At 42.1% G+C, this 12,909-nt stretch overlaps 1 protein-coding gene across 5 annotated transcripts in view; it reads right to left on the bottom strand.

Annotated features, from left to right (window-relative positions):
* Nucleotides 1-12,909, bottom strand: part of UGGT1 (UDP-glucose glycoprotein glucosyltransferase 1) — a 104,123-nt gene that overhangs the window by 59,544 nt on the left and 31,670 nt on the right. For all 5 annotated transcript variants that reach the window (XR_004441845.1, XM_033231913.1, XM_033231912.1 and 2 more), the window contains exons 11-15: nucleotides 12,599-12,659; nucleotides 8,375-8,466; nucleotides 6,544-6,694; nucleotides 2,332-2,451; nucleotides 667-752 (exon numbers count right to left, since the gene is read on the bottom strand). Coding sequence is in view for 4 of the 5 variants with exons in the window: in XM_033231913.1 (XP_033087804.1) it covers nucleotides 667-752; nucleotides 2,332-2,451; nucleotides 6,544-6,694; nucleotides 8,375-8,466; nucleotides 12,599-12,659 (510 nt within the window). In the remaining variant the exon portion in view is untranslated. The remainder of the gene's footprint in view (nucleotides 1-666; nucleotides 753-2,331; nucleotides 2,452-6,543; nucleotides 6,695-8,374; nucleotides 8,467-12,598; nucleotides 12,660-12,909) is intronic.

Raw genomic sequence — 12,909 nt, 5'->3', positions numbered from 1 at the left:
CCAGTAGTAATCATGGAACACACAGTAATGTTTATTGAATAAAGAGTTGTTTCCTTATTTTCACATTTTCTAAGAATAAACATTTCACCAACATGTAAAATTATCAGAATTATTCAGAATGTAGGTGAAAATACCTTAGCATTCATATGTAAAACCTTTAAAAAAATAAAAAAATAAAAATAAAAATAACTGTTCTTAAAAGGACAGTGGAAATCCAGTCATTCAGTACCCTGTTGGCAGGTCTGGCAACACAAGAGAAGTAACTGTTACTGTTTGCATCTACAAAAGGTTGTGTATATGCTTAGTCCTTGACAGGCTAACAAGTTACTGGCAATGCTCTGTACCTCTGCTGAAAGTGGAAATCGGTTCTGTGATGTAGACACTCACCTAGGAAAATTCCCTTCCATTGGGAAGCAAGCTGCAGCCAGAAACTACTTTTACATGGGCTATTTATTGATAATTCAATGGTGGTAAGCTTCTATTCATTGAGAAGCAAATTCTCAGTCCCAAAAGACACTGGCTTCATACTGACCAGAAGATAAAATTGCCATTAGTGATGTGCACTATTAATTATCCTACAACTTAGTAGCACCAGACTTGCATTTAAAAATGACAAATAAAACCTCAGCTAAATTAGATATATCATCAAACCAATACCAGTGTTACCTTAGTGGGATATGATTGCTGAGGAACATCTCGGCTACGTTAATCAACTCTGCTGTGGTCTCGTGTGCAGGATCAACTATGAAAACCTGTTGAAGAAAGGGAAAAGAACATATGAAATGACTTTTATTCGAGTATCTGCGGGCTGAGAAAAACGTCATGAATCACTGTACATGAAGTCAACCTTTTCCGAGCTACGGTTGAACCACATAAAAGATGAATTCTACAAACAGCAGCTACCTCCTTCTAAGTTCAAAAAACGTGGTACTTAAGGGCTAGGTGATTTTCTCACGGACTTAGGCTGATAACCAGGGAACTGTACTGCAGAGTGCGGATGCCGGTTCTTCTACACCAAACAAAAACCAAGTTTAGCAACTCTCTCACCTTAAAAAATGGAGCCTGCCTTTTTGTATTTTCATTTCTAAGGATCTCTGAATTAAGAATTCACTTAGAACCTAATTCTTAGACCACAGTCACAGCTGTCAGGTAAGCACAAGCACATAAACATGTATTATGTGCTAAGCAACTTGGACACATTCTCTCACTTAATAAAGTTCAGACATATGGTAAAACAGAACGAGATTTAAATTCTGACTAGAAAGGAAAGAAGTGGTTTCAAGAGACAGAAAAGTGGCCAGGCGTGATGGCTCACACCTGTAATGCCAGCGCTTTGGGAGGCCAAGGCAGGTGGATCACCTGAGTTCAGGAGTTTGAAACCAGCCCCGCCAATGTACTGAAACCCTGTTTCTACTAAAAATACAAAAATCAGCCAGGTAGGGTGGCATGTGCCTGTAATTCCTACTACTTGGGAGGTGAGGCAGGAGAATCGCTTGAACCCGGGGGGGCGGAGGTTGCAGTGAGCCGAGATCCTGCCACTGCACTCCAGCCTGGGCAACAGAGCGAGACTCTTTCTGCGGAAAAAAAAAGAAGAAGAAAGGTAGAGAGGGCAAGTTCTGAGGAGGCCAACCTTGGCACTAACCCTACCACTCTCTCTTTCCCAGCTATGTGAGGGAAGGGAAAGAAATGAGAGGGAAAAAGTGGGCCAATTAAGAACCCTCTTTCTCTCTCTCTAAAGCAGCGCAAGAAGGAATAACAAGTAGGAGTTGGCAAACAGCCTTATTTAAGAGAATAAATGAAACTGCTGAATTTTAGGGATTACGATATTAAAGAAAAACAGCAGCAATATGCACCTTCGTACGTAAAAAAAGAGCTATCTTAAAACTAATAAAACAATATTGCTATGAACCTAAAACTGCTGTAAAAAATATAAAGTCTTAAAAGACAAACACATCACTGAATGGTGTGAAGAGTATGAAAACTTATTCAATCTGGAAAAGCTGATTAGAAAAAATAAAAATTAAAAACTAAAAAATGTTTTCAAATTAAAAACAAATTAAAAGACTAAAACAATAGTCTAAACCTTCATGTTAAAAATGAGCATTTCCCCACACTCTGAGGGGGGCTGTAATGCTCCTGTTACGTCCCACAGCCCCACAAGTGGCCAGGACACTACAAAGCCCTCCTAGTGTGAACAGGGAGAGTATTTGGTGGAGGGTGGGGGAGGAAGCAGCTAGTAAAGGCGAGAAGTGACCATTCTACACGACAAAAAAAGAGGGACTAGGCCAAGGGAGAAACAGAATTCACAGGCAGACAATAAGAGCTACTTACCATATTATGTAAGTTTTTCCTGATCTGCCGAATAACACCAGGAAAGGTGGGTCGAAGCAACTCTTGTAAACTAGAAGGCCACGAATTATATCTGCTATCAACCTCCAGGTTGTTGACCCACTACAAAAAAATAACACAACAGGATGTATGCACATTAGTCACCAGCTAATAAAATCTGCAATAATAACAATAAGACTTTGAATTATTTGAAGAAGAATCACATGAGACAAGACCATTTCCAAAGATAAAAAGATTGGGTGCAGTGGCTCACATCTGTAATCCTAGCACTTCGGAAGGACAAGACAGGAGGATCACTTGAGCCCAGGAGTTTGAGACCAGCCTGGGCAATATTATGAGACACCCATCTCTGCAAAGAAACATAAAAATGAGCCAGGTATGGTGGCTGCTGTCGTAGCCACTCAGGAGGCTGAGGCAGGAGGATCACCTGAGCCCAAGGGGTTCGAAGCTGCAGTGAGCCATCATCGTGCCACTGCACTCCAGCCTGAACAACAGAGCAAGACTCTATCTCAGAAAAACAAACAAAAAAGATAAAAAGATTGAGTGGAAAAATGAGTGACTAAAAGACAAGCCACAGAATAAAGACATTTGTAACCTACAAACCCAATAAAGGACTAGTGTCAAGAATGAATACATAGGCCGGGCGCGGTGGCTCAAGCCTGTAATCCCAGCACTTTGGGAGGCCGAGACGGGCGGATCACGAGGTCAGGAGATCGAGACCATCCTGGCTAACACGGTGAAACCCCGTCTCTAATAAAAAATACAAAAAACTAGCTGGGTGAGGTGGCGGGCGCCTGTAGTCCCAGCTACTCGGGAGGCTGAGGCAGGAGAATGGCGTAAACCCAGGAGGCGGAGCTTGCAATGAGCTGAGATCCGGCCACTGCACTCCAGTCGGGGCGACAGAGCGAGATTCTGCCTCAAAAAAAAAAAAGAATGAATACATAAAAATAAGAGAAAGAAGCTATATATATATACACATATATGTGCGTGTGTGTATATATATAGTTTTTTTTTTTTGAGATGAAGCCTTTCTCTGTGGACCAGGCTGGAGTGCAGTGGAGCAATCTCGGCTCATTGCAACCTCCGCCTCCTAAGTTCAAGCGATTCTTGTGCCTCAGCCCCTCCCAGTAGCTGGAATTACAGGCACCCACCACCACACCCGGCGAATTAAAAAAAAAAAAAAGAATATGAATAAGAAATATACAGAGGAAACCCAAATGGGCAATAAACATAAGAAATGTGTGCACCCTCAACTGTAATCTAGGAACCATGAGCTAAGACCTCAATGAAATTTCATACCTGCTAGACAAAAAAAGTGAAAGTTTGTCAAGATCCAAGAATAGGAAAAGATACACAGCAAAGAGAACTCTCACGAAATGTTGGTGTGTGGACAATCACTTCAGAGAACTGGATCTAATAAAGTTGAAGACTATATTAGTACTAATTTTTCTAAAATAAATGCAGTACTGCTGGGTGCGGTGGCTCATGCCTATAATCCCAGCACTTTGGGAGGCCAAGGCGGGCAGATCACAAGATCAAGAGATCAAGACCATCCTGGCCAACATGGTGAAACACCATCTCTACCAAAAATACAAAACTTAGCTGGGCATCGTCATGTGCGCCTGTAGTCCCAGCTACTTGGGAGGCTGAGGCAGGAGACTCGCTAGAACCCGGGAGGCGGAAGTTGCAGTGAGCTGAGATCACACCACTGCACTCCAGCCTGGCGACAGAGCGAGACTCCGTCTAAAATAACATAACATAACATAACAGCAGCACCACTAAGTAGTTCCAGGTATCTACCCCAAATAAATTCACATGTATACACAAAAAGAGAGGAAAAAAGAGCCTAATTAAAATAGTGTTTACAACAGCAAAAAATCAGAAACAACTTCATGTCCGCAAAGAGCAATGGTTCAGGAGGCTGAGAGAGGAGGACCTCTCGAACACAGGAGTTTAAGGTTGCAGTGAGCTATGATTGTAGCCCTGCACTCCATCAGGGTTTTGTCATGTTGGCCAGGCAGGTCTCGAACTCCTGAGCTAAAGTGATCTGCCCGCCACGGCCTCCCAAAGTGCTGGGATTACTGGTGTGAGCCACCGCACCTGACTGGATTATCCAATTTTATTTTTATTTTATTTTATTTTATTTTTTTGAGACAGAGTCTCACTGTCACCCAGGCTAGAGTGCAGTGGCACGATCTCGGCTCACTGCAACCTCCGCCTCCTGGATTCAAGCAATTCTCTTGCCTCAGCCTCCCAAGTAGCTGGGATTACAGGCGTGTACCACCACGCCCGGCTAATTTTTGTATTCTTAGTGGAGACGGGGTTTCACCATGTTGGCCAGACTGGTCTCGAACTCCTCACCTCGAATGATCCACCCATCTCAGCCTCCCAAAGTGCTGGGATTACAGGTGTGAGCCACTGTGCCTGGCCTCAAATTTTTAGAGTATTAAATAGGAGCCAGGCAAGGTGGTATATGCCTATGGTTCCAGTTACTCAGGAAGCTGAAGCAAAAGGATTGCTTGACCCCAGGAATTTGAGTCCAGCCTGAGCAACATAGTGAGACTCGTCTCTAAAAAAACAGAAGAAAGAAATTAAAACATATTTGCTAGAAAATAAAAGGATAAAATAAGGGACAAGGGAATGCACACCAACTTGAGAAAAGATAAGAACTTCAGGAAGGAGAGGGGTGGCTGGTAAGGGACAAAGAAGAGCTTCAACTAAAACTGCCTTTTTTTTTCCAGGAAAACAATTAAATCTGACACAAAATGAGTACATGTTAACATTTAGTAAGCATGATGATGGGTCCTATCGCTGTTAGTCCCTTTACGTTTGCATAAACATGTCATGTTAACGTCACTATCTTTTACTCTTTATAAGTACTTTTAACAGAAAAGCAAATGACACTAACAATGTCTTCATCAAAATAAGTTACATCACCAAGTATGAATTCAAGTAATGATTATCTACATTCTACGTTCTTTCTCCTAAATAAAATTTTTCTAAAATGAATGCAGTATAGAAACCAAGAAAAAATAAGAGCAGCTCTCCCCCCATCTTATTTTTACCACAACTGCCCAAGATAGCACTATTCCCCACATCCTCTCTCTTTTTTTATTTGAGACGGAGTCTTGCTCTGTTGCACAGATTGGAGTGCAGTGGCATGATCTCAGCTGCCTGCAACTTCCACCTCCCGGGTTCAAGTGATTCTCCTGCCTCAGCCTCCCAAATAGCTGAGATTAGGAGGTGCACAATGCCACATCTGGCTAATTTTTTATTTTGAGTAGAGACAGGGTTTCACCATGTCGGTTGGTCAGACTGGTCTTGAACTCCTGACCTTAGGTGATCCACCTGCCTTGGCCTCCCAAAGTGCTGGGATTACAGGCACGAGCCAACATGCCCAACCCTATTGCCCACATCCTCTGACAGATGACGAGACAAAGGCTCAGAAAGATCATACGGCAGGCAAAAATCCATACAAATCCTTCAAATCTCAGATATCAAAATCCTACTAAAGAAAGTTCTTAGCTAAAAAGTGACATTTTCAATAGTAGCTTTAATTTGCAGATGTCACAGAATCACACCAGATCTGTATGCCATTGAGAAAATACAAACTAAACACTTTTCCCCGAGAGATGCTCAGCTGAATCCCAGGGGCATGCTCAAGTGAAAAAAATCACTGTCTTGGCTGGGCGTGTGGGTTCATGCCTATAATCCCAGCACTTTGGGAGGCAGAGGTGAATGGATTACCTGAGGTCAGGAGTTCAAGACCAGGCTGACCAACACTGTGAAACCCCCTCTACTAAAAATACAAGAATTAGGCGAGGTGGCAGGCGCCTGTAATCCCAGCTACTCGGGAGGCTGAGGCAGGACAACTGCTTTAACCCGGGAGGTAGAGCTTGCAGTGAGCCAAGATCGCACCACTGCACTCCAGCCTGGACAACAGAGTGAGACTCCGTCTCGGGTGGGGGGGGTGGGAATCACTGTCTTAACCACATTAGCAACAATGACTCAACTTTTTGAAGCATTTAAGGGCCTACTTTATTACATACACTAAGTCCCATAAGCAACAGTAAATCTTTCACACCAACAAAAGAGATGGTGGGAGGAACTTCACCCTCACAGGAGACAAATTAGAAAACCATAAAAAAGATTCCTGGTCAGAAAGTCCTTTGATCACCCTAACAAAATACTCACTGAAATAGCAGGACTCCGGATGTCTACTGCATAGTCTGCCTCAGAGGGCTGGATGTTCAGCTTCAAAACATTATGCAGAGAAAGGCCTTCTATTCCCAATCTGTGCAAACCCTCCATTACCCGAGCTTCATTCCTCAATACATCAAACAGACTGGGGGGAAAGATAAAAAGGCATTTACTAGGAAAAAAAAGCTTTTACAAAAAATTCTCACCATAAAAATAAAGTTCAACCTCAATGCCAAATCAAATTAATTGAGAAATTTAAAAAGGGAATAAACACACAAATTGAGCATAAAATAACCCCAAACCTATACTTTTATACCACATGATTTTAAAACCAGTATATTAATCTCTCTGTATTCTTTCTTATAACTGCATGTGAATTTACAATAATCTCAAAATAAAGATTAAAAAGAGATACTACATTACATATGCTTAACATATGTTTCAATGTCAGTACTAGTTCATACAAACAAACATGACCACAGAAAAAAGCCTGGAAGAATCCACACTCAACTTAGAGGTTTGCTGGGAGAGATAGAAAAGATAGAGATGAAGGGCCAGGAGCGGTGGCTCACGCCTGTAATCCCAGCACTCTGGGAGGCCAAGGCGGATGGATCACAAGGTCAGTAGTGCGAGACTAGCCTGGCCAACATGGTGAAACCCCATCTCTACTAAAAATAGAGAAAAAATAGCTGGGCATGGTGGCAGGCGCCTACAATCCCAGCAATTTGGGAGGCCAAGGCGGGCAGATCACAAAGTCAGTAGTTCAAGACCAGCCTGGCCAACATGGTGAAATCCCATCTCTACTAAAAATACAAAAAAAAGCCAGGCATGGTGACAGGTGCCTGTAATCCCAGCTACTCAGGAGGCTGAGGCAGGAGAATTGCTTGAACCTGGGAGGCAGAGGTTGCAGTGAGCTGAGATCGTGCCACTGGACTCCAGCCTGGGAAACAGAGCAACATTCCGTCTCCAAAAAAAAAAAAAAAAAAAAAAGATAGGAAGGAGAAATAAGATGTGATTTAAAAAAAACCAAATGAATAAAGTCTGAATTCTACCTGACTGTCTGCTACCCACCCCAAAATCATGAAGACAATCAAATGCAATTTAATACTGAACCACATTTTACCAAAAAGTGGTATTCAAATATATGTAGACAGAACACCTTCTGAGACACAAGAGACAGTTTTTTTTGTTTTGTTTTGTTTTTTGGTTTTTGAGATGGAGTCTCACTCTGTTGCCCAGGCTGGAGTACAATCTCGGCTCACTGCAACCTCCACCTCCCAGGTTCAAGTGATACTCCTGCCTCAGCCTCCCAAGTAGTTGGCACTACAGGCACGCACTACTAGGCATGGCTAATTTTTGTATTTTTAGCAGAGATGGGGTTTCACCATGTTTGCCAGGCTGCTCTCGAACTCCTGACCTCAAGTGATCCGCCGGCCTCAGCCTCCCAAAGTGCTGGGATTATAGGCATGAGCCACAGTGCGCAGCCCAGAGGCAGTATTTTTAATAAATCTACTTCACACTGTTCCAAAAGTCAAAGAACCTGTTCTTTTCTATGTTCCCATGGTTAAGTGGAAAAGTATAGTTTCTAAAAGGACAGCCTCAGAAAACACTCAGGCCCTGAACATACACTGTAACACAAGATGGAGACATGTCATCCTGCCCACCCATCAGAGCATGTGCCTACTACCTACATCCACCCAGTGGGCCCTGGTAAGCCATCAGGCTTTGCATCATGCCATATCAACAACGAACGGCGATATGAACATGTTACAAGGTGCTACACATTACAAAAACTTTTCAGAGAATGAAAAATTATTATCCATACCTGAATATATCCTGTGTATCTAAATCAATGTGAAGTCCATTGATGAAGAGGGCTGAATCTCCAGGTTGTAATCCTAAAGTTCCCTTGAAATACTGAAAAATTGTAATTAATTATTAGGGAGCTGTGAGAGAATGTTTAAAAAATTTTCAGTGTTTCTGGGCTTCGCTACCTGTACAAATCTTGGCATCCTAAAGCAGGGCTAAGATTTGCTTCAAGATGCTGCTGGGATTCAAGGGCAAGCAAGACAGGGGATACCACAGTGTATACACATTTCAAAACATGCTGTACACCACAAAAATACGCATTTTTTACTTCTCAATTTTAAAAAGAGGAGAAAAAAAAATAAGGAGATCATGGAAAGGTGTGTCAATCGAGAACTGGAATTTCTTCCAAGGGAGAGAGGAATTCATATCTACTCACTCCCCGGCTACGTGCACAGCACCCTCAGACGATAACAAAAGGCTGACCCAGGCCAGGCACAGTGGCTCACACCTGTAATCCCAGCACTTTGGGAGGCCAAGGCGGGTGGATCACTTGAGGCCAGGAGTTGCAGGAGACCAGCCTGGACAATGTGGCAAAACCCCGTCTCTACTAAAAATACAAAAATTAACCAGCTATGGTGGCCTGCACCTGTAGTCCCAGCTGCTTGGGAGGCTGAGGCACAAGAATCGCTTGAACCTAGGAGGTAGAGGCTGCAGTGAGCTGAGATAGCACCATTGCACTCTAGCTTGAATGACAGAGCAAGACGCTGTCTCCAAAAAAACAAAAAAACAAAAAAACAAGACTGACCCTGAGCTGGTGAATACAGTCATATCTATTTCTAGGTCTGGACATTGGTAATATAGATGGGTTCATTTTGGGAAAGTTCATCAAACAAATGACTGAGAATTTGTGTGCTTCTTTCTTTGTGTTTCATATAAAATACATACATTTTGGGCCGGGCACAGTGGCTCATGCCTGTAATCCCAGCACTTCCGGAGGCTGAGATGGGTGGATTACCTGAGGTCAGGAGTCTGAGACCAGCCTGACCAACATGGTGAAAGCCCATCTCTACTAAAATTACAAAAAATTAGCTGGGCGTGGTGGCAGAAACCTGCAATTCCAGCTCTTCAGGAGGCCGAGGTAGGAGAATTGCTTGTATCTGGGAGACAGAGGTTGCCATGAGCCAAGATCATGCCACTGCATTCAGCCTGGGCGACAGAGCAAGATTCCATTTCAAAAAAAATAAAAAAATTTTGGCCAGGCATGGTGGCTCATGCCTGTAATTCCACCTCTTTGGGAGGCCAAGGCGAGTAGATCACAAGGTCAGGAGATCAAGATCATCCTGGCCAACATGGTGAAACCCCATCTCTACTAAAAATACAAAAAAATTAGCTGGGTGTGGTGGCACATGCCTGTAGTCCCAGCTACTCGGGAGGCTGAGGCAAGAGAATCACTTGAACCCGGGAGGTGGAGGTTGCAGTGAGCCAAGATCATGCCACTGCACTCTACCCTAGGCAACAGAGCAAGATCCCATCTCAAAAACAAAAGTATATATTTATGCTTTAATAAAATGTTTTACTCAAAAAAAAATTAAGACTCCATGAAACAGCAATATAGAATAATTTTGTCTTCCTTAGGGGGAAAAAGGCCCTAAATTTAAGATAATATTTGATGTTTTAATTTTGGAAATTAAAAAGTAAATATAAACTCCCAATAAGGTTTTTCAATTTAGTAAACATTTGAGAAGCATTTATTTATCCCTCAGATGTACTTAATTCACTAATATCTCAGACATGAAGATCAAGGAAATCTGGGGTAAAGATAGTGAATTGAATGTAAGAACTTTTTTCCCTCCTGAAACTCTACTGAAACGTCAGTAGAGCGACTTTTTCAGTTATAAATCCACAAAGACAAAGAGAACAGGAAAGAAAAAGGCCATCAAATTTTGGAAGCTGGAAGAGAGGTGGGTGAAGAGTCACTGTCCCAGCAGCCCTGAGAAAGCTGAATGCTAGACAAACAACAGGCAAGGTCAACAGGAAACCTGTGTCACCCCACGGAACTCACCAAAGGCTCAGGAACTGGCAGCACACAGGACATGTACAAGGGGTGATTCTCAGCTAAGTTCTGAGATAAAGCCCTTTAAGACAAAACTCCCCAGTCCCCCAACTGATTTCCCACAGCCAGCTGACTGCAGTCGGTGCTACCCTCTACTCTAGCAAAATGAAGGCTCATGCCCTGGAAAAGAACAAAACAGAACATCTGTGGACAACGGCAAATCAAGCACAAGGAGGACAGGGACCCCCACACACACAAAATGGGGAAGAGAAGGCAAGTCACCAAATACTCTTCCCTACTGTGCTTCTACAGCTCTAGCAAACAGATTTCACCCTCCAGACAGAAGACTAACGGATCCTTTTCTGGAGACTGACAAGGAATGACCAACCCAAAAGAAAAGGAACAAAGATACTGTCATTGGGGTTCCCTAGGAAATGGTCACAACAGAACACCTTACAGTCACAAAGCCAATCATTAGGACTTCCAACCAGGTCCTTAGTGCCTCACTCTGAGTGTGACTGCCAGACACCTAAGGAAGGCCTCCACCACTAAAGAGACCAAAACCCAAAAATGTAGCTTAAGAGGAAACAGACTTTGCAGACAGAAAACACAAGCACCACTGTCTTCAGAGATACACAGGAACACCATAAAAAGAACAACAAAAACACCTGAAAATTAAATATTTGACAACTAAAGGAAAAAAGACACACACAGGTTGAAAACTCTTACCAGAAAGTTTTGTTTTTTTTTTTTAAAAAGAGAAAAGAGGCCGGGTGCGGTGGCTCACGCCTGTAATCCCAGCACTTTGGGAGGCCGAGATGGGAGGATCACCAAGTCAGGAGATCAAGACCATCCTGGCCAACACGGTGAAACCCCTTCTCTACTAAAAATACAAAAAAATTTGCCAGGCGTGGTGGCGGGTGCCTGTAGTCCCAGCTACTTGGGAGGCTGAGGCAGGAGAATGGCGTAAACCCAGAAGGCAGAGCTTGCAGTGAGCCGAGATCGCGCCACTGCACTCCAGCCTGGGCGACAGAGCGAGACTCTGTCTCCAAAAAAAAAAAGAAAGAAAAGAATAGGAAAGAAAAGACTTTTAAAGTTAAAAGGCCAAACTAGTCAAAGAGGTGCAACATTTAAAAACTAAATAAATATTTCTAGGAAAAGAGGAGAGAGAAACCAGAGAGAAGAAACACAAAAAAGAATTCAAGAAAGTTTCCCAAAGCTAAAGGCAATGATTTGTCCAGATTTTAAGGGCCCATGAACCATCCAATAGTAGAGATTTTTTTTAAAAAGACATATAATTATGAAATTTCAGATAACTAGAGTCAAAGAAAAGATCCTTGAGAGATCTCATACAAGGCTTCAGACTTCTCAACAGCCACAATGGAAACTAAAATTCCAAGAGGCAAAGTCTTGTTTTGAATTTCGAAATGACTTCCAACCTAGAATTGTATAACCTGCCAATATTGTATAATGAGCTATCAATAAAAGCAAGTAGAAAGTTGATTTCTCAGAATTTCAAATTTGCCTCCCAGGCAACTTTTCTCACAAAGAATGATGAGCTGTACCAAAATAAGGAAATAAACCAAAAACAAAGAAGACGTGGAATCAAGCAACAGCGGATCCAACAAAGGAGGTTAAAGGAAGGTCCCAGAATGACCAGCACACACCGGGCATAAAGAGCAACCAGTCCATGTCAGACCACGTCAAAACTAGACAAAATCACAACACCCAATGTTGGGAAGACAGACAGACAGGAACAGTACCAATATGGAACAGTGGTGGGACACTGAGGGGAAGAAGTGAAAGGAAGTTAAACCTCATTGTTTAAATAGGAGGCCAATATATAACGTCCGAACGTGAAAAATAAAGTACCGATGTAAGCTAGAAATCTGGAGAGAAATATCAGAAGAATCAGCCAAATGTTGAAAGTGTATGTCTTCAGGAATGGGGTGAGACATGTTAGGGGTGCGGCTTTTCTAAACAACATGGTAGCACCATTTCATGCTTTCAGTTATATGCATACTGAACTTTGATTAAAAACTAAAAATACAAAGATCACAGAAATGAAAAAATCACAATCTTAGATAAAAGAAGAGTGACACTGTTAAACGCTGCTGATTCAATTCAGATTTCTTTATCTTTAAAGACAGAATACAAAACAGGTCGGTATTTTCTATCGGTGAATACCTTCTGATTCTCTTCCACTTCGGTTCTAAGTGCTGAGCTCACAGCTGTTTTTGTTATTGCTCTAAGGAAATAAAAACATTATGAGTGCTTGGCTTAATATTTGATATAAAGTCTTCAATTTCTGTATTTTAAAATATGAAACACATTATTCAACAGATTAGAAAAAATTAGATGGGAAAAACCTTAAATTTTTATAATTGATAAATACAGTTCTCCTTTCTCAGATGTGTTTATTTTTTGTAAGATACAAAATCAAAGAAATGTAGCAGCCATAGCATTATAAAACAGTTGCAGTTGCTTCCAAGTTCTTA

Source organism: Trachypithecus francoisi, unplaced genomic scaffold (assembly GCF_009764315.1).
Source record: "Trachypithecus francoisi isolate TF-2019V2 unplaced genomic scaffold, Tfra_2.0 Lachesis_group13, whole genome shotgun sequence".
Lineage (NCBI taxonomy): Eukaryota > Metazoa > Chordata > Mammalia > Primates > Cercopithecidae > Trachypithecus > Trachypithecus francoisi.
This window is presented reverse-complemented; position numbering and strand designations above follow the sequence as displayed.